We start from the raw sequence: 26,274 nt of genomic DNA on the forward strand, positions 1-26,274 counted from the left end.
AAAATTCTCCGGAAATGCGAATTGACGTTGCAGTTTCTTATTTTTCACGTCGACTCGCGACACTTGCATGTGACGTCCGCTCGCGTCGACGTTCGAAGCGTAAATGAGAAAAGAAAAGCAGACGTAAAAAAATTATAAATCCACTTTACCTTCATAATCGCTGCGTGCGAACTGTTAACAGTTACCGTGCTCAAGTGGCCGCGTGCTATTTCAAAGGCTTAAATTATTAAGGAGACGTTTTTACGCTTTGCGCGCCAGACTGTCTAGGGCTGTCAGCGGATTAATTATCTACGTAATTTACTTTAGTTAGTGTCTCACTTCCTGTACCCTATCGAGTGCTATAATGTCATTAAACTGAAGCGATTGTCAGCCCTGACAGAGACGCTCGCTGGGGACGCCCTGCGTAGTTCAGAATTAAGTTATTGTCAAGTTTATTGCAGTAATGTGTGGGGTTAAATTTGGTCATGTGTGACGTTAAATCGAATGTTTGACGAACGTTTGATGCGCTTCGGTAAATACTTGAAATAGTACATGCCAATGCAAGGGGATAAATGTTTGGTCTTTTGACGAATCTAGTTCACAGTATTATTGTTATGTAAATTTTAATGCACGTTAATCATTTGTTTATGTTACTTTGACTTTGACGTAACTTTTGAATAAATGCCGTTTATACTTTATTTTAACTCACTTTATTATTCCTTTCTCATAACACATTTTTCATTACTATCAAAAACTAAGGATAATAATTTGCAGGATTTTTTTTATTTAATAACCAGCCGTCCTAAAATAATTACAAATTTACAACGCATTGTTTATTCGCTACACACAGATAACGTAAACTATCCTTTTTGTCAGAAGCTAAAACCAACTCAAAACAACAACTATCTATGTATCAACATATTTAGCATACATTTATCCCAACACTTGTTAGACAATACTCGGAGCAAAAGTGTAATTCATTGCGGCGTAACAATACACCTTGGTAGCTCGGCTTCATAAATATTCTAATTCACAAAGCGATGTACTACAATCCCGCTCGCAGGCCTAAGTCCTTCGAGCCCCACAGTCTCCCTTGTCCCCTGTTTATTTATTAGATTACTGCCTTGTAATGTTCTTAACACTCGGCAAGGAATCCCTAATGACGCCATACATCGTGGGAGCTTTAATTGAGAATACGGAGTCGTTATAATGTTTAATATGTTCTAAAGGACTTTGGAGTTCGTTGGCTGTATATCGTTTTACCGAAATTTCTTCGAGTCATTAAAGTTTCCGCCTTTTTGATAGTCATGAACGAGTGATTATACATTACAATTTGTTTGGATGATACCAGCGAAGTATTTGATAAACAGACGTTTGCGACGATTTATTGTTTATTTATTATAGCAAGTGGAAATGTAATGTTTATCAATTATTTTTATTGTGAATAATAATATCGCATATCAGACAACATTGCTTATTTATACTGCCAGTTATTAATTTTTATCGTGTTAATGAGTACTTAATGTATTTTTATATGCCTCGGTATTTTTAAACATAATTAATATTTTTTTCGCGTTCATAGCTAGTAATTATCATTACCTGGATAGGTCATTAATAGTGTTTCTTAATGCTAACATTTTTGTGTTACAGAAATCTAAGTAGGAGAAAATGCTAAATCTTCACCTTCAAGAATTCCATTCCTCTTTACCACAATTTCTCAGTCTCGTATCTATTATTATCTATGGCACATTTTTGTCCACAAAAATACTTTAAAAGTCCATTACGTGCTATCAGGTATCACGTCTGCAGATTACCTAAGTCCTAAAGTAACCAACAGCTCGTAAATCAAAAAAATGGTACTATCTCACCAAGGGATTTTTAACAATGAGTCAACTATCTTTAGTATTGAGTTAAAATGGTTTAAAGTAAAACCTCTGTGGTGAGTGACAGACGATAAGATACTATCAGGGTTGTCAGTCAAGTGATAAACTTTGGAATAGTGAATAGAATGAGGTTTTATTCTAATGAACAATGTAGGCGTGCGCGAGGATAAAGTCATGACCTTCGTAAAAAATAATTGTAATTACTGGACGATGATAATTAGTTTTATTTTGCACGCTTTTATGTCTGTTTCCAGCTCTATGAGTCATTTGAAAGAGAGCAGTAATCCTTTGACGTTTCATTAAATATTAAAATGGGTGACAATTCAACTTCGCATTTAAAATGGTGGATGATGGTGGTAATGTTAACACGGAAATATTTATACATAAAATCTACATGTTCAAAGGTTTTATATTATATATTTTCATTCTGTTATATTTTTGTGGATTTTCAATTATTTTTTTAATTCAACACGAAAGCACTGAACCTATGGGATACTAAAATAACTCTCTACTAATCGTATTAAGACAAATTCCATAATAATAAATAATTATTTTTCACCAAAACAGTATTCTTACATCACTGTTTTATAACTATTAATTGTCAACCCTATGCCTCGACCACCGATATAGATTTTTGAGAAATACATTAAGTTTTTTGTAGAATATCTCCTAATTCGGTCACTCCCCTTTTGTCGCGGATGCACTTTGTCTTTTTAACTAGGTATTTGTGTAGTCTGTATCAATCACTATAACTATTTTTGGTCTTTATCGAATTTCCAATGTGGCGTTTTACCATTTTTGTTACTGCAATTTTGGAAACCTACATAATACATACCTAATACCTATATATTTAAAAATAGGAACGCATATAAATGGTAGTGACTTTTGTGCTAAATTTATTAAAAAAAAAAAAACAATTAATTTTTCACGGATTATTCAATAACATAAATGATAAAATTTAAAATCTCATTATTTAAATTAAAAGCAAAGGAGGCAGTTGTATTATTTCAATGACTTGTATTATCTCAATCAAAACTTACACGCTACGAGTAAAAACTTTTTCAATCATAATCAATTCTAAAAAGACACCGTAACGTAACACAATAAATGTCAAATGAAACGGTAGCTAATCAAGACAACAAACAAGTGCACATCGCCGGCACCCAAGCGGAAAGTAAAACAACGCACACACACCGCAAGTGCAATAAAAAACGCAACAAACGACAACAAAATGCGCTTCGAGTGTTATTCGCGCGTTATTATTAGCTGCAGTACGCATAAACAAGGTTACCGAGCATCGCTTGAGGCATATCGATGCGTCGACGGCTTTTAAAAAGCTAACCCGTCCTGTAAGAAAGGGACGGCGCAAAGCACGTGGGAAGTTGAATTCCGAACGCACGCATCCCTCGCCCCACCACCCCACAACAGCACGAGCGCCGCGCGCAATTCAGTCGCGCGCCGACCGTCGTAACGGCAACACGTAACAAACTCCCGTATCGGTGCCCGAAGCACCCGCCCTGACGTTGTGTCCGATTAAGTGCACTGTGAATTCTAAGTGTAACAGTTTGTGTGACGAATAAATTGTGAAGTGCACTATGATGTTTTGTGCGTTATGAATGGTTTGGATCGCTGCTTCTTCGATCAGCGTAAGTGTTTTTTATAAGTTGTGAAGAATCTTGCGGTTTCTCTATATATTTATAACGTGGATTTATTCGTCTTTCGTGGTGTTTGGCTTGCGGTTTTGATAGAAATCGATATTCCTATTGGACCATAATTTAATATGTTTGTCATGTGCGTGATGTTTACTTCCGAGAATTGTTTGAAGAAGCATTAACTTAAATGAACATTAAAGCTTTCGATAGCGATAACTAAAAATTTACTTTTAGGTCAATATTGACAATTTAGTACGCATTTGCAGTGTTGCAACTAAAATTCAATTCAAATTAGATTTTAGTAAACTTCTGTATGAGGTGTCATGGTGTTCCAGATATTATAAAACCGGCGCAATGTTTTGATAAATTTTATTATTATTTTTTAATGAGATGAATGTGTTCAGTTTGCGTACGATTAATATTTATTCAATGAAGAATTCAAAAATAGTTCAAAGATAGCCGCCACGTTATACGCTTTGAAAATAAAGATGTTATAACGAACGCTAAACAAACGTACATTATTTGAGACTGGAATCGTTTGTGTTGGAGATAGCTAATGAGCAACAAGAACTCTTTATTTAACCAAGATAAACATGAGATCGGTTAAATTGATGATTTAGTTCAATTAAGGATCCAAAGGGTGCTTCAGTTGATAGAACGATGACGCGATTTCTTCTCACTGTGCGTGTTGGTGTGATTGTTATAAACGATTTGATTTTTTTAACAAGTTAGATCGAATTTTTCTTTTTAATTGCATTGCTTGTTAATAGATATAAGAATGTACTAATAGAAAGCATGAATTGATATGGTAGAATGTTGTGTCTAACTGTCTAGGTAGTAAGTTGCATTCGTGAAATCAGTGTTTTAACTTTTATTGATATTTTGCACATTTCGTGTCGATGTTTAGAATAGAGAATAAACTAGTTATTACTGGTTATTTTCATAATGTGTTACATCTGTATAATATAGGGAATGTACCTATACCTACCTATACGAAAATTTTGCGTTACTATCGAAAAAACAAATCAATATTTTAAGCTCTATTCATAAATTTGTTTTTTCTTATTAAATTGCTCAGTTAAATTGATAGAATATTGACGAGTTCTATTACAATAATACATGAATGTAATTGAAAAAAAGCATTCTTACCTCAGTATTCAATTACATCTGGTTATTGATACGTAGCAAAAAATCTCGATCAGTAAAAAAGAAAAACCTCTCAGAGTCACGAAGTTGTATTGTAAGTTAAAATTAATATACCTATTAATTTAAATATCTACATAGGTACGTACGGAGCTACCTTATATTATTTTCGTTTTATTTTATAGGTGAAAAATTGATGACTTCCAAGTCTATTTTAATTAAATACCTATAGAAGTAGGTACGTGATTACAGTCATGTTCCCTCAAGTAGGTACCTATATGTCTAGATAAAAAATAATAGACGAAATAATTTTCCTTGTTTATAATTGGTAATTAACGCGATCCAATATTGTAATCCTATTAACTTATAGACTACCGTTTGTTATAATTAGTTCAATTATGGTGCAGCGAGTCACAGGATTAATCAAACCAATTATTGTTTTTATGTGGTTTTTGTGCGATTATAGTTTTATGTATTGAATGTAAGGCTTAAATGTAAATAAGTACGTTTAGTCAGTAATAAGTGTACCTACATGTCCATGTACATACATTTTTACACAAGTGTAGGTACGTGCTTTTAGGTCCTATTAATAGGATTAGGTACCTACATTTTCTAAAAAATGATTTTTTGTAAACAATATTTTTAAGGGGTTCGGCAGTACCTAGATAACACAAATATCTTTCTTTAAATAATAATAATTAATGTTGTATTTAAGTACCTAGTTAGGTACTCATTATTTACAATATGCCAGCAAAATATTCATCATCGATTTTTTAAATTCGACCGAATAGGTAGTTAGGTAGGTACTAGGTACCTATCTTAAGTAATTTTACATTTATACGCGTAGTTAGAAGAAGTTTAAACGTTAATAAACCCTTTAAAATTCTTCACAGAAAACAAACTTTCCATATGGATAACCAAATATCGCCTAAAATATCACGGAGGCTGACATTTCAAATTCCCAAAGTCCATATTTTATCGGTGACAAAAAAGTTATGTTTGACCATTGAAATCGATAGCTAATATTGAGTCAACAAATCACTTCATATGACACCTCTGCACGTAAACAAATAGGCCAAGCGTGTGCCGGCTCGTTTGAATGTGGTTCCTGATATAATTTTTATTACAAGTTTTTGTACAAGCTCATTAAAATGTACAGTTCATTAATCCAAACGGTTACGAGATTTCGATGGAAACCGAATGTGAAATGAATTTTAGTCCTACTAATTAAGTAAGCTATTTTTTTTTGTTCATGGAAATAGGTTTAATATAGAATATTTTTTTTAATAATTAAAATTGTAATTTGTATCATTATTAATTTTTATGCACGACAAAAATATATTTTGCTTTCGAATGATTCTATTTTTTAATTATTTAAAACATGTTAATATTTTTTAATTTTTGTTATGTGACAATGGACCCCTAATATAAAATGAAGACCACCCGCAATCTTATGCTGGCACGTACCCATTATGTGTTGTATCAAAGACAGTTCCGCCCTTTCTTATTGGTTTTAAAATATACATTTATTTAGAGTTCCCTTGATAAGTAGAGTAAATTATGAGTTCGGCTTATAAGAATGACCTTATTATAAGATTTATTGTGGAATAGTTAAGTAGGTATGTATGTTAGTACCGTATGAATTCAAAATTGTGTACATTAAGATGGTAGGTAGGTAACTAATTATTGTTTGTACGAAATTAAAACCGACGAAATGAAAGACATTTTGAAAACGGAATACAGATTTCGTGATTTTTCATTTTATTCGATCAAATAAAACTTTTTAACTAGGTACATCTGCACCGATTTATTTCCCGTCCGCAGCGATAGACTTATTAAAGTTGCAAACCAAAGATAAATCTAAATATTTTGAACTCTCGTCTTGTCTGCTTATATCTAAAATTCCACGTCCGAAACTTGGAAGCAATTGTATGATAAAGTTTGACTGTCTCGGACGGAACCCACTGGAGCAAACTGCACCGTCATGGTAACTTGGTATCGATTGTTTAGCTACTGGTAATGCTAATGTTTTAAACGAATGAGAAATGGGACGTTCGAATTTTGAATTAGCTTTTTTTGTGTGGGATTTATTTTTTATTCTTAACTGCCAGTGTGTGCTTTTTGTATGTGTTTGCAAATGATCTCGGATATGTAATATTCAAATTTAGTTTTTTTTTTTTTTAATCGTGGTTTTTAATTTTTAATTCTTAACTGCCAGTGTTTGCTTCGACTTTATACGATAGCAAAAAGGTCTTACGCGTAGTAGTTTGTATGTACTGACTTTTATTATTTATTCCAGATCTTAGTGAATCTTAGTCACTTCGTTTTCATTGCTTGGGATTAGGTTTCATCAACTTACTTGTACTTAATGCTACATTATATCAGTGTCTGTTTACATCGATTAAAAGAGTAAATGCATGAACCTGCTATCCCACGTATTTAGGTGATTGAATCGATTCTCACGAGCCCATAGGGTGGCACGTTTAAGTTTGAGACTTGAATGGAATCTTAACCGCATTATAGTTTCCGGTTAATTTAACCACGCATGCATCCAAACGACTATAAATACGGGACTCCCACGTAACAACGGGCACTAGGGTCATTGTGCCAGTTCGCGTCCACTTAGTGCAGTTGGAAAGTTTGAAGGAGAAAATAAAAATGTTCCAATAGGAATTTCCCAGGGAAATTTATGTATTGTGTTAATTATATAGTCTATTTTCAGGTTTACTTTCAGTTGTGTTCGAAAAGTCTTGTGGTTTTTAATTATTTAGAGAAAGGGCAGAATTAGGCGTTTTACCCAGTTCGCGTCCAAAAAATCCAATTAGCGTCCACCCTTGGATCACTTCGCGTCCACCAGCTTAGAAAAGGAATTAAGGGATGATATTTATTAGGTTAAAGTAAACAAAGATTTGATTTTAACAATTTCTTTATATAAGGATATATCTATTACAAAAACAATCAACATTCACTTTAAAATACTAAAAATACCTATGTATAACCTCAACATTGATAGAACTAAAAAAGTAAAAAAAAAAAAACAATAACTTCAATTTGAAATAAAAAACAATCAGTTCTGAAACTTACCCTAAAATCACAAGAAATATTATTGTCACACACACATTGTGTACAATATTATTGCATTGATCAGTCTTGATTAATAAATTTTTTTTTGCCACGTCGCGTCGTAGCAATTAAACAATACAATATTTTTCTCTAATTCTACAACAACAAGAAACGAAATAAAAGAAATTAAAATAAAAACAAATAAAGCATTTAAATAAATGATAATTGTCCATTTAAAATTCAATAATAATCAGTTCTGAAGCTTACTCTAAAATCACAAGGAATATTATAATCATTTAAGAGATTTTGATGAGTCTTGATTTATGAAAATTTTTTGGCATAGCAATTATTAACCAGTACAATATTTTTTTAATCCTATTACTAAAAGAAATACTGAATCTTATAACTAATGATGAGACAAGATATGATTATTATAGCCTCAGAATTTTACCTAATGATAGTCACATTCAAAAGACGTATCTTTGACCTCCAAATAACTCAATCCCACAAATCGCGTGCATTTCAGATGATACCACCTATCACACTTGTCACAGCCAATATTTTTCTCATTGTCGTCTTCTACATCTGAAATTAGTTCATCGTCACATTCAGGACATTTCAATCGATTTACAGCTGGTAAATTTCCTTTCTCAAACGTCTCTTGTGTATCTTTTTGATTTATCTTCTTTTTTCGTTTTGGAGCAGTTCTACGAAGCGTTTGAGAGTTTTGGAAAGATTTTTTTTTTTCATTTCTCTCTGTTCGTTCTAACTTTCTTTTTCGTATTGCTTCCTGTTTTTCGTTCTTAATGTTTTCTTTGTCTTCATAATACTTTCTCCATGCAAAAGAAGATATTGCTGCTGGTGTTCTTTGATTAATTTTTCTTTGTTTATTAGAAATATCTGGCAACATCAGGTGGTTCTTAAATGGATCAGTGTTTTTATTTTGATTTAATTCTCCAACCACTGCTAAACATGGTTGTTTGTTGTTCGCTGTATAAAAGGCTGAAGGGGACGTTTCTGAAGATAAACATTTGGCTGTATAGATTGTAGAATTCAAAGGTGTTTCTATTATTTCTTCTGTATTTGACGTGGATGCAATATCTTGTAACGGTAGAATAAGGACGTCGTCTAAGGACACGATAGAGCCGACGTCAAAGTAACTGTCCGAAAGATGTAATGTCGAAAGAGATAAGTTAGGGAACAAATCTTTTTTGTTACTATCAATAGTTGCAGAATTACCTTGGTATTCTATAATTTCGTTGTATTCAATTTTGGATGATACTGTTGCTATATTACTGTTTTTTGTGGTTATTTGTGTAAACTGTTTGGGTGTAGAATGTATTTGGGCTGATACTGTTTGGACCTGTACTATAGGATTGGAGTTAGCTTCATTATTTTTATTCTCAACTTCTTCGCGTAGTGAAGAGATGGTTAATTCTTTGGTTGCATCCAATTCGCAATCAATAGAACTATTTCTATCTTTTGAAAGTTCCTTATGCGACCTATCAGATTCAGTTTCGATTGAGATCTCGGCAAATCCTACTTCTGCAGAGAGAGACTTTTTCAACGTATTGACTGCTTTCGTAATAGGCCGTATGTCAATTTTTTTTATCTTTTAGGGTCGGCTTCAGGACTTTTAAAACTTTTTTAAAACATTTTATATCTGAATGAGTAACATCGTGTGACTGTTGACAAGCAGCCTGAACATTTTCCAAAGTATTTCTTACACATTTAGTGTAATCTGGACTATTTGCATCGAATGGGTAAAGACCACAGCGCTTAAACCCATTTTTTATGTTGTCAGACATGTTAGGATGTTTCAATACATCATTTAACAATGTGCAAAAATTTGTTTTTGTGACAGCAGAATTAAAATTTTCTGGTTTTGATAGGAATTTGCGGACTGTTGATTTCCAATATGTTTTTACCGGTGCAAATACGCTAACATCAGCTGGCTGTAAAATATGGGTAGTGTTGGGTGGAAGAGCATACAAAATAATTTGCAGTTTTTCACACATAGTACTTAGCGCTAATGACATATGCGATTTATGCCCATCTACTAGCAGTAGCACTGGTTTTTTGATGTTATTGTCCACTATCCAGCTGTTAAACTCGTTAGTTATGTATTCAAAAAATATTTCTCCTCTCATCCAACCTGTCTCCGATTTGCCTAAGCACCATTCTTGCGGCATACTATCCACTACAGCTTTTGGTGGTCGAATGTATGGAAACACCACACAAGGTGGACACATATCTCCATTCGCATTAAAAGTTAATAATACCGTTATGTTTTCTTTTTCATTATTAGGCTTTATTTGGTATAAGTTTTTGAACCCTCTCGGGCCTATAACTTTTCCTGTCTTTGGACAAAGAGCAAAACCACTTTCGTCTCCATTGAAAATTCTCATCGGTTCACTCAATATTTCTTTTTGGTTTATACTCTCCAAATATTCTTCTAATTGTCTAAACCACAGTCTTATAGACTGTTCTGTTACTTGAGCTCTGGCTTTATTTATTCCCTCCGCATTTTTTAGTGAAATTACTTTGTTTCTAGCCAAAAATTTTTTAAACCATTTTTCACCTGGACGATTATCTTTAAAATTATTTTTAATTTCCCCTTCATGAATTATTTTTTCAATAGTTTGCAACAATTCCTGTTTTTTCACTGGAAATCCACATTTAGAAATATTAAGCAGCCATTCAACTACCTTTTTTTCGCCATTTACTCCTAGAGTTGGTCTTGGTCCAGGTTTCTTAACTCCACCTGGTCTACGGCCACTGATTTTGTCCAATATTGTTGTCTTAGGAATAGAAAATTCCTTACATATTTGTCTTACAGATTTCTTCTTCCCTTTAATTTCATTTAAGGCTTTCTCTAAATCTTCTTCTGTGTACGTTTTCTTACGTGACTTCGAAGAACTCATTTTTAACTGAAAAAAATAGCATAAAAATATTACTAATTTAATTAAAAAAAATTGTTTTCAACATTATACGTATAATATAATACATTTAAAAATATTTTTACAAACAATTCAATCGTACGTTATGAAAAACAAGTGGGCGCAATTTGTTCTATTATTATACCTTGTAGGTATAGTTTGCGTCCGCTGTGGACGCAAATTGGAAGTTTTACAAATTTGGTGTAGTAATTCGCGTCCACCTTATTTAAGCCGTTAAATACAAAAGAAATATGGGAATTCATAATTCAAACTATTCCATTTTTCATTAACAAGGTCTAGAAACAACTACATATTCTAAAATTCAAATAAAACAATAAAATACTCACCATTAAACGCGCCGCTGCTCACTATTTTTTTTCTAACATTCCGCACGTTCGCGCACTTTCGTTGAATAACCAAAACTAAATATTTTTTATAAACAGGTTTCGCTATGCGCACGAATGTTTTGTATATGTGTGCGTGTCTCGTAAGTATTGCGCTGTTGGTGGTAATAAACTTACGTTTTATTGGTGTGCTAGTATACCTATTTTCGTGAATTTTCTAAATCAAATGCGTAAAATGGACGCGAATAGCACCGCGGACGCGAACAGGCGCAATTACCCTAATTGTATGATTTTATAATTGTTATGGAATATAGGATAGGTGAGGTCTTGCATGTTGTTTGAAGGATTTAGTTGTTGACTTGTTCTTTAATTTTGTACAGTGAAAATATTTTTTACATTGACTTGATACAGAAATTATAGAAAGTAGTTTTTGTTAGAATACATTGTAGAATTTGTTTTGTGAACAAATGAAGTAATTTATTATATCGACAGAGAAACAGAGATACACTTAAATATAAAATTGATTTCAACAGAATGTTAGTTAAATTTGCCTGCACATATTCTGTATTGTTTTAAATTAAAAAAAGCTATTCCAACTTCCTCGTTTTACAAAGCTATGATATAAACCCTCCCCGGTTTTGTATAGAAGGTAAAACTATACATCAATCAAATTAGCATGATCCCTTCAATATGATAATGTGCATATGTATTGTGGCGGAAAATTGAAAAATAGTTCGGATGTTATTCATATATTCATTGGCACAGATGTAGATGATATTGAGGTGCGAATGGCTTGATTATGCTGATAATATGTCGGACGGAATAATACAGCGTGTTCCCTTTTTTGTTTTTTTTTGAAGCGAATTTTTTTATTTGTTTTTTTTTTTATTATTTTATCCGTCTAGTAGGTAATGCAAATTTGTAATTATTTATTTGTAACCTATAACTCGTTATTGTATTTTTTTCATGTTTTTAGTTAATAAATTTAATGTTTCATTCTGGGCAGGCTGATTACACAGTTTAATTCATATTATGTATTCAGTTATTTTCTTGAAATATTTCTTTAGCTAATCTTAATCCATTTACAACGAATGAAATGTAATACGTTAATAACCAATACATAATCAGCCAATCGAGATAAACATACAAATTAAAGGACTAATTCGATACACTATTCGTTAATTATACTGATAATTATAATAGTGAAGCGGGTGTCGGGCATCTGTCGGCTACGGGAATTGGGTTACGCATTAATCACTCTGCTAATGATAGCGATTCATAATACTGTGGCAATGCCTTTTAGCTCGATAGCGCTTAATATTATATCTATGTGTGACGCGGTAATTACCTACTTACTAATAATCAAACTCAAACATTTATTTATTCGACTAGTGGTGCTCCGCGGATTTACCCGCAGTGCTCCGTTCCTGTTGGTCTTAGCGAGATGAGCGCCTATAGCCTTCCTCGATGAATTAAATAAGAAAATATTATTTTCAAATCGGACCAGTAGTTCCCGAGATTAGCGCGTTCAAACAAACAAACAAACTCTTCAGCTTTATAATACTAGTATAGATTATGTTTATGTATGTACAGGCGAAAATTTGTAAGTATACGTATGAATATGCTTTTTCGGGAAAAAAAACGGCTGATCGGACTTGTATGTATTATCTAGTAGTTAGTACAGAGATGAGATTTTAATATTATGTGTAAGTTCTTTGTTATTTAATTAAATTTTTACCTATTTAAAAATGATATCTTTGGTAGGTATCATATTTAATTTAGCCTGCTTAAAATGGTAGCATGGGTGTTACTTTTTTCAATCTAGATAAGTTGCTAGACTGTAAATAAAAAGCATGTAGATATTATGTACATAAACCATTTATTTCAAACAAGTGACTGTTAAAAAGCCATTTGTATCGTTTAACGACAATCGAACAGACTATGTTTTTATGCGGTATTCACTTGGTTCCGTAGGTTTTATATCATTTTTACTGGTAATTAAATTAGCGATTATTGGGACATTCGTTCCGGTCACTTTTACGTTTTTTTTGAGGGCATTTATGAAGTAATAAAGGAGTTCTTTAGTAACTCTTGTTGTAATTTGTTTTACGGTGAGGCTGTTGTTGTTGTTATCATTTATGGTTAATGGTTATGTAATCGCTTATATCCAAACTTTTGTCAATTTTCATCAAGTACTGATTAAAAGTGTTTAAGCTATTGCATTATGCATAGCTTCTATCGCGGGCCTTGAGCGCGGGGGCCGAATCCAGAAATTCCGTAACGAAAAAACCTCACGCTCCCCACTCCGACGGACGGAGGTGTGGCTTGAAGGCATAGCATGCAATAGCTTTACCGCGGCAGTCCCCGAGTGCCACACGTCGTTTTTTATTTTTTATTTTTAGGAAAAGAGTACACAATTTATAATCTACCGCGAAGTCCCAAATATTAAACTAATTCCTATGTTTCGTATACAAACTATTACAGCAATTTAATTTGTAATTCGAGAAAATGTTATTCGAAAGCTATACAATTTCTTACCTATAGAATTAATGAATAAAATTACAAAAATTCCCATACAACGCGAAGCGCTTTCCGCTTGAAGCATAAAACGTAACCTAAAAACGCAACACAATCGGGCAAAACGGCTTCCTTCAATGATGCGCTTTTAACATTTAACGTATTCAGTTGAAACTTGGAAACGACAGTCCTTTGAATATGCATGGCATAAGAATAACTTGAGTGCATCAAACGAAGATGCAATGAATGGCGCGCGATTAGTCACGGATGTAGGCCGCGGTATTGCTAGCGCCATCTGTGAGCGCTGCAAGGAACTAATGTTGCGTTCTGAAATGTCACTTAAGTTTTAATTAGCGTTATGCTTTGTAGTTTATTTGCCTTTTATAACGTTCTTTATTATAGGTGCATAATATATTTTTAATCTTAATTAGTAATTATGATTGGTAACAATCTATATATATAAAACTCAAAGGTGACTGATATAGTGATCTATCAACGCACAGCACAAACCACTGGACGTATCGGGCTGAAATTTGGCATGCAGGTAGATGTTAGGACGTAGGCATCCGCTAAGAAAGGATTTCCCGAAATTCTTGCGGGAACGGGGAAAAACGGGGATGCACGTACAAAGTCGTGGGCGGAAGCTAGTTAGTAATATTATACGGTCTAGCTTTCATTTCAGTAGTAACTACTTTTTAACTTTACTGTAATCATTTAATTTATTTAAATAATGCTATTTTATTAATTAATAAAGTTTGAGTGTGATTTGTGATTAATAAATAATAATTAACGAAAAAACAATAAATTATAAAAACATTAAAAAGTTAACGTGGCTGTATACAAGATTCCCATTGCCCGAATAACGAGAAATAATCTGCCACACGGTTTTGGCGCGAACTAGTAGATTGAGTGATAAATCGAAAAGGGCTTTGGGTATCAATTTACAGTGGGTCAGACGTCTGATTGATGTCCCATTTTGTACCTATCTTTTACTTTATCCGGATAGAAGGTGAATAACTAACCTCTTTTATCATAATAATAGTGGGTTTCGAATGTGATAAAACGTTTTTTTCTTTTCCGCATTTTTTTCCGCATTTTTTTTGGTTATTTCGGTAAGTGATTTAATTGATTTTTCAGCATGTTATGAGTAATTAATTATGTATGCTATAGATTCTGTGGTTATGTAGGTAACTATTATTATCAAAATGAAGTATTTTTATCATAAGTTCTGTGTTCATTTTTGCGTCAGCATAATTTTAATAACAATTTAGCTCCCTATCCTATACCTAACATGTCAACAACAAATTAATAAAAACCAAGTAAATACCCAATATTCACACAATCCTACCTACAAAGCTAACGAAAATTGAAGTTATCAAACACGCTCAGAACGTAGACGTAGGTACTTGCAAATAATTTAGCCGTCAATCTCAGATTCAACGATAATCAAGAAATAAAATTCTCCAGTATATTTACGTACATATATACATACATATACATATTTACATGCTTATGTATGGAGCGTCTTTGATTGCGTCGCGTAAACAGGGGAGGTGTGTAAACATATTTCTGTTGGGGATATTAAAAGTTGGTATGAAGATCGTTTTTTGTTAATTATGTTGGTATGAAATGATACTATTTTTATGTTGTTTTATTTATTAAGTAAATAATCTTGGTTTCCTGATACCTATTTAACTAATTTAAATAGCGACGTACCTATTTTATAATTATATGCAATGTAAAATAATCGCAGATTTAAAGATTTTATGTTATTTGTTTGAACTTTAGGTACCTATTGATTTGGGGTTATTAACACATATAAACGCAATCTAATTGGGTAAAGTTAATAAAATATTCTATATTTATTACAATTTCGTTTAATCCGTAACACGTTTTCACAGCCGAGCTAATTCCAATACATTGAAATACATAAACATCTGCAATTTAAATGTTCCGAAACAAAACAAACACGATACTGACATATTTCTAAACAGTGTGACGTCACCCACATCTGTTCACCGATCATCCAGAACCAAGAAAGACCCCTGAATGATGAAATTCGTAAGACATAACCTATACGAATAAAATTTGAGTGTCTGTTTGTTGTATTAAAATAACCGCTTTTTATATAAGCACACGGGCAACATAACTACCAATTTTTACATTTTTGTCCGTCTGCCTGTTTGTTCCGTATAATCTCTGGAACGGCTGCAAAAATCTTGACCGGACTTTCACTAACAGATAGCTAAGTAAATTAGGAGTGACTTAAGGCTACTTTTTATGCCAATATTTAAACGTGAAGATTAAACTTATACCTAGGTAACTTATTAATGCGGGTGCAACTGCGGGACGAAACTAGTAAGACATAATATTATCAATAGGTATACAGCTTCGGGGGAGGTCTTACTAAATTGGACGCTATTAGTGACATCTCGGGATTAGTAACGCCAGCCCGGGAATGCAAATTTTAATTTTGTATTTAAATGTTTTCGTTGCTCGGTACTGCTATGTGAATATTGGTTTTTCGTATGCAAACATGTCGTAAGAAATACAAAAATTAGGAATATGTACTTACTTACCTATTACTAAAATTATTCTTAATAATCGAAACATTGTTTTGAGATTAACACTGTAAAACAGTTAAAATAATCTCTTATTTTCCGACTACTAATTAAAACAAAATATTTTTAAGAACATATAGGTAGAATTCGAGACAAACGCAATCAGTTGAAAAGCATTTCCTAATGTCTTGTAAGACTCATTAATATTTACAGCAAGTACGATAAAGCCCTTACTCATTACATAACCAACGTAAAAGCGACGTTTAGGAATGTCAAAGGATTACGTTGACGCATCTCAATCCGAAAATGGCGGCCGACAGTTACAAATGTTCTGTTACCGATGTATTCTATTGAAGTATTGGGGGGTTAAATACATGTAACCGTTGCAGTTAAGGAATGTAAACTTATTTGAATGTGTGAATGTGTATAGTCTATTGAAGTATTGGGGCTAAACACATTTAGCCGCAAGGAATGTGAACTTATTTGAATGTGTGAAGTTATTGGTTGTGATTTTTTTACATGATAATTGATGCTTGTAACCTGATATCTAATGATACCGACTAGTAAAAGGGAAAAAATATTACGTCCTTACATCCGATCCTGATTATCGAACTTGATAAAGTTGGAAATTATATTTTAAATAGTTGAAACGAAGTTGATAATTGTTTATAGTGTTACCTTTATAGTTCTACTATGTATTTCTTCATAATGCTAATATTATGTCTAAACTCTAAACATATTGTACAAATGTACACAGTCCCTAACTGACCATAAAATTTCGTAGAGTACAACTAAATCCAGTCCATTGTTAATAAAGCTGGTAATGTTCGAACATCACGACATCTTTCAATCGCAACAACGATTTTTTGTCAATTGTGACAACACATGTTTTCTTTTTTGTTAGCTCGACGTGGACATTTGGTTGTTATAAATTGTAAGTCATTTAAAATACGGAGTTTAATGATTTGAACGTTCCTTGAGTATTAATCATTAGTATATTTTTTATGACGTCTCAATACTTTCTATACGGTTGATTTAAAGTTATAGCGCGTGTAGTTAAAAAGATTATCGACGTCTCGAGAATAACTAGGTGTGTTTGTGCAAAAGTATTTAAGTATGTAAAACTTAGTGCTGAGATTTATTATGAGCTTAAAGCTTTATTTAAGTCATTTCTATCTTTTGCTTTAATTTACATTCATAGTTAGTTTTTTAGAGTTCTGTAATAGAGAAAGTTTATGTATGACACCTAAGATAACTAATACAGTTCATGTTACTCTTGTTGTATTCGTAAATGAAGAGAGCGCAACATTGTGAATCGCCTAATTAGTTTGTTAGTTATTTTCCAATTAGATTATAATACCCTTTCATTTGCCAGTGTAATTTATCACAAAATAACACGTAACAAAGTTTCACGTTTTGAAAGACAACACTTAAGCCATCAGGGATTCGAACGTAATTTGTTTTCCCTCACATAATTATGGGAAATGACAATGTTATGTGCTAATTTGGAAGCGAATAAACATAACATTATAATTGTGTTAATGTTAACAGAATTAAAGGCCTCTTATTTGTTTGCGTCATATCGCGAATGGTTGGGAAGTGGGAAGTGTTTTCATTATGTAAAGCGAACAATAAGCCACAATAATTTTATTTTCTTCGAATCCATTGATAAAATCATGAAGACGAGAAGGTTATTATCGTAATTGTATAACGTATCTACGTAGGTAGAGACCTAATTTAAATAGTTCTACAAAGGACCACTTTTACTTGCAGCGCTAGTGTCGCGCTTTACAGCATATTAGGTAGGTATGTATTTTTTATTTCGACCGAGTATATCTCTTTGGATATGTTTAAAGTATTTGCTTCATAATTTGTTATTACAATTGCAAGATTATATTAAAAACGTCCTATAACGTAAAAGTTATGGTTAATCGCTTCCATCGTTAAAATAAATATTGTTTCATAATATTCATGTAAGTACTAGTTATAATGATAAACAGAAAAAGTTAACAAAATCCTTTTGATCAAAATCTCAATCGAAATTATCCAGGTGCTTGCATTGAAATAAAATTGCACGAAGCACTGACATCGACCGTACATCGCGTAGATAAAAATAAAACTTGAACATTTTAAAAATAAAACGTTGGTACGTGAATCACGAAATATGGCACACATTTTGCGGCTACAACCCTTAACTACAGAAATCATTGTACATTTGTACCATTTAGTTGGTTAAAATAATGTTTTTGTCGAGTAACAAGCCCGCGGCACTTTGTCAAAATGGTTGACATATCGCCCCGAATGTCCGAGCGAAGCTGTGTTCTAGCGGGCTTTTTTAAACGTTCGAATTTTAGCACAAATATGGACGCGCCTTGGGCGGTTACCCTTTTAGAATTTGAAGTCCTTAATTTGGGTTTTGTGTGATTATTATTGATGTTTATCGAAAGAATTTGGAAATAAATTTATATTATACATACTTACTTTAAGAGATACCTAAGCCTTAGGCAAATAAGCAGTAGTTAAATTAAAATTTACAAAATTCGTAAGACGAGCATTGCAACTTAAGATTTCAGGTCTTTAAAGGCCGACGTCTGAATTGACATTTATTTCTATACCTCATCGTAGTACCCATTCATTACTAAAAAACTAGGTTACCGATCATTCATGCTTATAAAGAAATATCGATTGAAACTGCATTTGTCCCGCGCTCACAACGGGACTCAGTGTTGAATTTTAACGCATTTGAACAAGTCTATGCCCGCGGCTTCTCTCTCTGCAACCTAAAATATTATGGCTTATGTTATTTACATATTAAAATATAGATAGTTACTTATCTTTTTAAGTACAACAAGAAAGAGAGGTGACTCCTTATTTAAAAGGCCGACAAAACACTCGCGATGTCTTACGTAGGTGCGTTACAGAGAAACAAACCATGTTCCGTCAGAAACTTACATTTTATTGCGGGAGTTCTATAAATTAATTGTATTAGCTAATCTGTATTATAGCAAGATTTCTATAAAATAATATCTAGTATTAGCAATGTAGTAAATGAACAACTTCTCAGCTATTATATAACTCAGTTCTATTACAATCTGCGAAAAAGAGAGAAACCATCAGCTGTCACAAACAGTGTAGCAATTCTATATAATAATAGTAACTGAATATTCTTAGCTAATCTCGTAAATACGCAGCATCCCAGCTATATCTTGTGCAACTCGAAAGGGAAACGCTGTTACACCTGTCATCCTGTGCCACAGATTTAGAATAACCCAGTAACAAAATAGACGCTTGTGAAATGTAGGTATTGATTTACTTTTAAAAGAGGTAGGTCTTATTTATATTTATGATACTTTTTTTTTTTAAAGTGGGGAAATCTTGCATAGATACCCACGGCCTCCGGGGAAAGGGCCGCGGGTTATGTCGGATTCCTACCGACCAAAACCCCACTGTGTTCCGTCAAGCCACATAAACGACGGGGCCACGGGTATAGGTAGAATTCATCCGTGACCATATTTTTGATACTTAATTAAAATATATTTATAACAACAAAAAGCAAATGAACCTGTCTGTTCTGGTTAAGAAAAAAAAAAGCGTGTGATGTGTGTGTGCCGGGCACACGAGCCAAAAGTGAAACTTCTTTGGCAAGATTCAAAGATAATAAAATCGTCGCCTTACGCCTTATCTTGACGTGACGATATTGCCATGACGCACATAAATACAGGAGTAGATGGAACACACAAACTTAGCATGTATTGATGTATGTGATAATCTTCTATTGACAAGAAAAAATCCCTCATCTTGTTCAGTAGAACGAAAGCAATACCCGTCTTTGAAGAGTCGGTTAAAAAAACAGTAGCTGTATATTGACACGACTAATTCGTGACACGAAGGAAAGTTTATCCTGTCATTCGAGAGGATTACCGTTTCCTCGACGGTTTGCATCTGTGCATGTTTGTCAGGTTATTTACGTTTGAGGGTCGCGGGTTCGATTGTACCTACCTTAACTAGAAGAAAAATAACAATTTTAAAAATTTCTGTCTATTCTTACAGACATATATTTAGTAATTGGATTAGCTTACGACCTCTCGGCGTTCAATCAATTCGTTGAATCATAGCGCTATTAAGTGATTTGAGCTTAATCTTAACGTGGAAAGTGACACGAATCATGTGTTCAATTCTACCTAATTTGATAAACTATACAGCAATAATTCTCTACTTTCAGTAAATTCAACTGTAAAGTCCAAACAAACTTCAATCTCATCTTAATCATATGAATAAAACAATCAAACAGCACAACTAGCAGCGAATGAGCCGTATAAATAATTTACAGCATGATATTTGACTTCATGCAAACATATGTGTATTGTTAGGATCATGATCGTATCGTAGCGGAGCGGCCAGTGTTTTGTTGGCCTCGAGTGTACATTAGATTTTGTGGTATAAGTGATAAGAGGTAGCGATTTTAAGCGGAATTGATTTTGTAACTGTTTCTCAGACAGTCAATAGATTTGATAGTAGAAGTTTCAATAGAATTTGAGTCGAAATACGATTGAAATTGACCCTTGTTACAAACAGTTCTATGAAGCAATTAAATAGCGTTAATTAGTTAAGGAGAAAAGTTTGATTCATGTTTCAGTTATGAATGAGAATAATGGCGTTGATTTTAAGTCAAATAATCTTTTATCTTAACACTGCTTACTTTACTATTGTGCATAAATAGATTCTGGTCATATTAATATAAAAGGTAAATCCTACTAATCCTACTAATATTATAAATGCGAAAGTTTGTATGGATGTATGAATGTTTGTTACTCTTTCACGTAAAAACTACTGAACCGATTACAATGAAATTTAGCACACATATAGAGGGTAACTTGGATTAACACATAGGATAGTTTTTATCCCGGAAATCCCACGGGAACGGGAACTATGCGGGTTTTCCTTTGCAAACGCGGGCGAAGCCGCGGGCGGAAATCTAGTAGTACAATATATCTATCTACATAGTGCGTTATCAAAATCAAACATTAATTCAGCTTCGCTAGAATGAACTATGTACTAACATATAAAGCTACCAAACTAGCCAATACAAATGAAACCTTAAGAGCATATCGCTGCTATCTCACCTCGTGTCCCCCACGCCTGAAGCTTACCACACTAAAGTACACAACTTACCCCGTAAATTTACGATGCAACCGTCACGGGAATACCGTAACGGCGGCCGGATTTTGGACGATTTTTCTATAGTAGGTATATGGGTTAATTGCGAAATGTTTTGTTTGTGTTCTTCTTTAATTGTAATTCAAAAATTGAGGATTACAATGATCTTAAAGAACTTCCAAATGTACAAAAAACATCTAGGTAATTATAATTTCATATGTTCTTGTAGTTATTATATCAATGTCTCAAGTGGTAATGTAAGAGCAAATATTGATGATTCACTTATCAGATACAAACATCTAATAAGACAAATTCGTTTACAAGCAAGTTTAGTGTTTTAATTTTAATTTCATTCGTTTTAATTTAAGTAGAAAAAAATCTATTCTGTACTGTAACTTATATTTCCTAAAATATTGTACCTATATTTTATATATCTTTAAATAAGGATGCCTTTTGGTATGTTTCCTACGAAATGTTCCTTCCAAGTATCGCGATGATACATTTCTGTTGTTTTCGTATTACAATACAGATTTGTCGAATACAAAAACCTATTTCGCGATACGTGCAGAGGAATGTAGGTGAGATTTATCAGGATAAGAAAAACTAATTCTACCTGAAGCCGATCCTAGTGAAAATCCTAGAAAATTTCAATAAACAGGGCTACCTATTAAAAAAGAGCGTGTTTGCAGAGCACACGTGTCAGAAGTGAAACTTCTTTGGCAAGATTCAATGATACCAAAATCGTCGACCTCCTCCATGACGTGACGGTATCATCATGACGCGACCTTCAAATTTTACTCTCAACCAAGAAGCTTAAGTATATCTAATACACCAACGCCTAAAAAAGTGTCACTTCAAAAGTAGATGATTGAACGAAATTAATACAATATAATAAGGTTTTGTGAATCGGTAAATCGGTTTAACAGTAAACTTCATAGCTAATTAAAGAAGAAGCCGTACGAATTGAATATGATTTCAGTGAACTTTAAGCCTACTTAAGATCTCCTAATCTAATGATACACAGGATTAAGTTATATTAACTTTAGTCTATTAAATTAGTTTAGGGGTTTAGTGCGCTTACGTAATTAAACCGTACATTGTTGATCATTGTTTAATTTGTTAATTTGTATTTAGATGTTAAGAAATTATAGAACTACTAGCTTTCCAGCCGCGTTCCATAGTTCCCGTTCCCGTGGGATTTCTGGGTTAAAACCTATCCTATGTGTTAATCCCAGTTGCCCTCGCCATTTAGAGATATAGAGATATGTGTGTTACCATATAGAGATATGTGTGTTGCCATATAGAGATATGTGTGCTTAATTTCATTGTAATCGGTTCAGTAGTATTTGCGTGAAAGAGTAACAAACACACACATCACACAAACTTTCGCATTTATAATATTAATAGGATGTAGGATTTGTAATAAGGTGTCCTAAATTATAACGAGTGTACCTACTGAAAATAAACGGTAATTAACTAATGACTTTTGTAGTTAAAAATATTGAATTTAAATCTGATGATTTTCATTTATTTTTTGCTCAGATCAGTCGATTTTAATCAATTTCCTTCCGATGATGCATTTTAAGTCTTTAATAATCTCATCACATTACCTAAGCGAAAATGTTTTGCTTTGAGTCTTACAATTATGCTATAGGTAGATACTTAGCACCCGTCACAACTAAGCAGCTAAATATATCTATAAATAAACACAAAGTTCCCTTAGGAAACGTAAATAAAGACATCACCATCAACTTTATACGTCTAGAACACTCGACAAGTTATTACACACATTTTCACAAATGGCGGCCACAAAGCAATGAAAACCGCGCCAAATTTTTCTAATGACGTCCGCCATTGAAACCGAGTGGATTTTTTTTCAGAGTCAGTTTCGGGATAATGATGTCCTTATTCTGAAAGGTCTAGTTCTGGCGGTTTTTTAATTTGGCCCCTCTTCCTCTCGGAACGCCCGTGACCCATTTTTCGGTGCAAGGGGTTGTTTATAGTGTAGATTCTCGAGTAACGTTTAATGGTCGTAATGATATTTTGTAAGGGTTATATGACCAGCTAAAGTTTTTAAATTATAAGTCGGTATTATTTTATACTCAATTCTTACATTTCAATTTCATCTGGTTTTTAAATTATCGTTTTATGACATGTTTAAAAAAACCTTCTGCTTACTTTTCGGCTATACCTTACCGAAAAAATCTGTTTCTTCGCTTTGTATTTGTATGAGTGCCTTTCATTGAATTGCACCATCTAAATTATTTAAATAAATTTAAGCACGCAACACAAAAACAGAGTAACACATTCGACCCATTTATCGTTCCGCCTTTTCGAATTCCTTCCCATTTATTTCCATATTCAAACCAAAAAAGAACATTCTTTTACACTCTAAATTGTGTTTAGAACACAAGAATTCACAGACTATAAAACAAAATGGCTACACCTGTCAGTTGTATTACGTAATGCATATCCCTAAATCTTTTTCTAAATATAATCTCGAAAGAAGTTATCCGTCGCGTGACCCAATTAACTAATGCTGACAAATTTTATTTTACTTTAACATAAATAGCGTGTTTCATAATTTATTGCGTAATATATAAGTCCTCAGACTATAAATATAAACGCAGGAGTTTGTTATTTCACTAGATCGAACAGCTTTTAGAGAAATTCGACGCATAGACCAAGATTAAGTGTAATATATAGTGCTCTTATACACATGCACGTATATTTTTCAGTATAGTAACACTAAATATTCTAGCAGACTTTAAATAGTAAGCCACCACATCATTTATTGATAACAATATCTTATAAGCCAGCAAACAGAAAGCGTAACAATAACAACTTAAAAGCATCGCTGTCAGTTACATAGTTTTAAAAGAATTCCACAGAATAATATTCATTTGTTTGCGATTGTAATAATGAAATAAAAGTCAAGAATAGACACTCATTTTTATCACAAGAGCTCTAGTAAATTAGGTTATTATTCCGCTGTGATTCTAGGAACGACTGTACTTGTATCTACGGTTTGTTAGTTATTGCAATTTGTTATTAAATTACTGTAACGTCACTTATCTGTGGCATATTAAAAAAAAATTAAATACGCGGTAAATTCGACAATGGAATTGTTTTTGAATTTCCCGCTTTTTAAGTGATAACGCATGATTCTATTTTGGAACGGGACTTAACCGTCAGCAATCATGTGTCCCGGCGTGACTTTTGCCCCGGAATTGACGGGCGGGTGTCAGGCAGAGGTATTGATCGGGCTACTTCGTGGCCGCATCGTGTGTTTTCGGCGCGAATCGTAGCCCATAGTCCGCCAGCGGCGTGTCAACTTTACTTGGACAGAATAATTGGGGCAAGGTTAGCTTTTAGTTTTCAAGAGTTACCTGCATCGGTGCATAGTTGCAATTCCCCTATGGTGCAATTAAATTTTTTTATCAGGTATAGTTGCTTTTACGTGCTCTTTTAGCGCATTTATTCAGGTCATAGTGGAAGGTGCATTTTAGAATTTTTTACGAGGAAAGTAGATTTTTAATTGTATAAAACCAACTGCGATTTACAGTTGTGGAATGAGTTAAAGGAATATTATTTTATATACAATTAGTTGTTGTTGCAAGTCGCAAATCCCGCATAACTTTAAAATACTTTACCTGAACTGATGATATTGTGTTCATTATAATATTTCATTATATCAACAAATATGTGTAGTTACTATCACGAGCATAAACAGTACAGTGAATTATATTATTTCAAATGTAACGTAACGTAGATTTATCAAAACTTAGGTACCCGTTCCTTAATCTTAAAATCCACATACCAAGAAGTCGAAACAAAGGGATGTGCACAATCGATATAAATTCATATCGATAAAATTTGCTCCCTACCCCCTCGAAGACAATTTGTTCTCGACAACTGTTGATAAGCTCAAATATAAGATCTCATACAGGGTGTGGGGTAAGCAATTTGCAAACAATTCCATACAGCTCTCTTCGTATGTATTTCGTTTATATTGCGAAGACGGATGGAAAAAGTATTTGTTATCCCTGAGATAGATATTTCTAGAATAAGCCGTCATTTATTATTCATGTGCGGTTCTAATTTGCGGCTTCCTTTTTCAAATGTAATGGACTTTGTTATAGGAATTGTTATTTAAAACTTACACTTTACTTCAGCCAAGTACCTACCTTTTATTTTGCAGTCCAGTGTCCCCTTGTGCACACATTGGTGGACAGATGCATTTTATCTGTTTCATCGATCCATTGCTAATAGATGATCAGCCTTCTGTGCCCTGCAAAACCAACACTAAATACCTACCTATGTATTTTTGTTACCAATATACATCGAACCCAGGACCCCTGACTTCTATTCCTACCCATAGCAGGTCTATAAAGAATTATTAGGTAAAGTTTGAACGGCTAAATATCTATATTTTAGTTTCAGCTCGGTATAATGACTATGTAGTAAATACATTAACGCTATACCTACACAAACCGTCACCTACTACAGTATTCAAGCAGCAATGTATCCATTAATGTAATTAACGACTGCATACATTATTATAATGACACGTTAATAATGTTTGACAGTTGCTTAATTTGATTATATTGATTTATTACGAGAGTATCCTCATATCCGTTTGGGAACTTTCGATCTTCTTTTATATTTAATTACTTGAGGTTTAACCCAATTTCCAAACGTACAGCATTTTTATACAACAACATTCTGAATCGTTGACTAAATTATAAAAAATATAAGTATTCATAAACATAATATGTAAAAGCTAACATATACAAAATAGCATCAGTTTGGATAAGACCTGAGTTCATAACTAAAAAACTTTACGCTCGATATTATTTAGGTCATTGATCTTACACATTATTTAATATTTTCATTAAATAATTAACAAAACAAACACGTTCAAAATCGCAGTACCCAAAATTGCGTTCATCATCCAATACATTTGAACTGAAAATATTAGGGTCAGAACCGACTGTTTTTAATTGAAAAAGTTAAATCGTACGTTTATCGAATCG

At 33.2% G+C, this 26,274-nt stretch overlaps 2 protein-coding genes across 5 annotated transcripts in view; one reads left to right on the forward strand and one right to left on the reverse strand.

Annotated features, from left to right (window-relative positions):
- Positions 1-3,328: 3,328 nt before the first annotated feature.
- Positions 3,329-26,274, forward strand: part of LOC123691807 (teneurin-m) — a 208,635-nt gene continuing 185,689 nt past the window's right edge. For all 4 annotated transcript variants that reach the window (XM_045636371.1, XM_045636372.1, XM_045636373.1 and 1 more), the window contains exon 1: positions 3,329-3,508. In XM_045636371.1, the coding sequence (XP_045492327.1) occupies positions 3,475-3,508 (34 nt within the window). In that variant the 5' untranslated portion in view covers positions 3,329-3,474. The remainder of the gene's footprint in view (positions 3,509-26,274) is intronic.
- LOC123691808 (tigger transposable element-derived protein 1-like) lies at positions 7,927-11,081 on the reverse strand. The gene is made up of 2 exons (XM_045636376.1): positions 11,007-11,081; positions 7,927-10,650 (listed from the first exon to the last, which is right to left on the reverse strand). Exons 1-2 carry the CDS (start codon positions 11,007-11,009, stop codon positions 9,319-9,321), a joined length of 1,335 nt encoding a protein of 444 aa, XP_045492332.1. The 5' UTR covers positions 11,010-11,081; the 3' UTR covers positions 7,927-9,318.

The sequence above is a fragment of the Colias croceus genome, chromosome 5, assembly GCF_905220415.1.
Source record: "Colias croceus chromosome 5, ilColCroc2.1".
Classification (NCBI taxonomy): domain Eukaryota; kingdom Metazoa; phylum Arthropoda; class Insecta; order Lepidoptera; family Pieridae; genus Colias; species Colias croceus.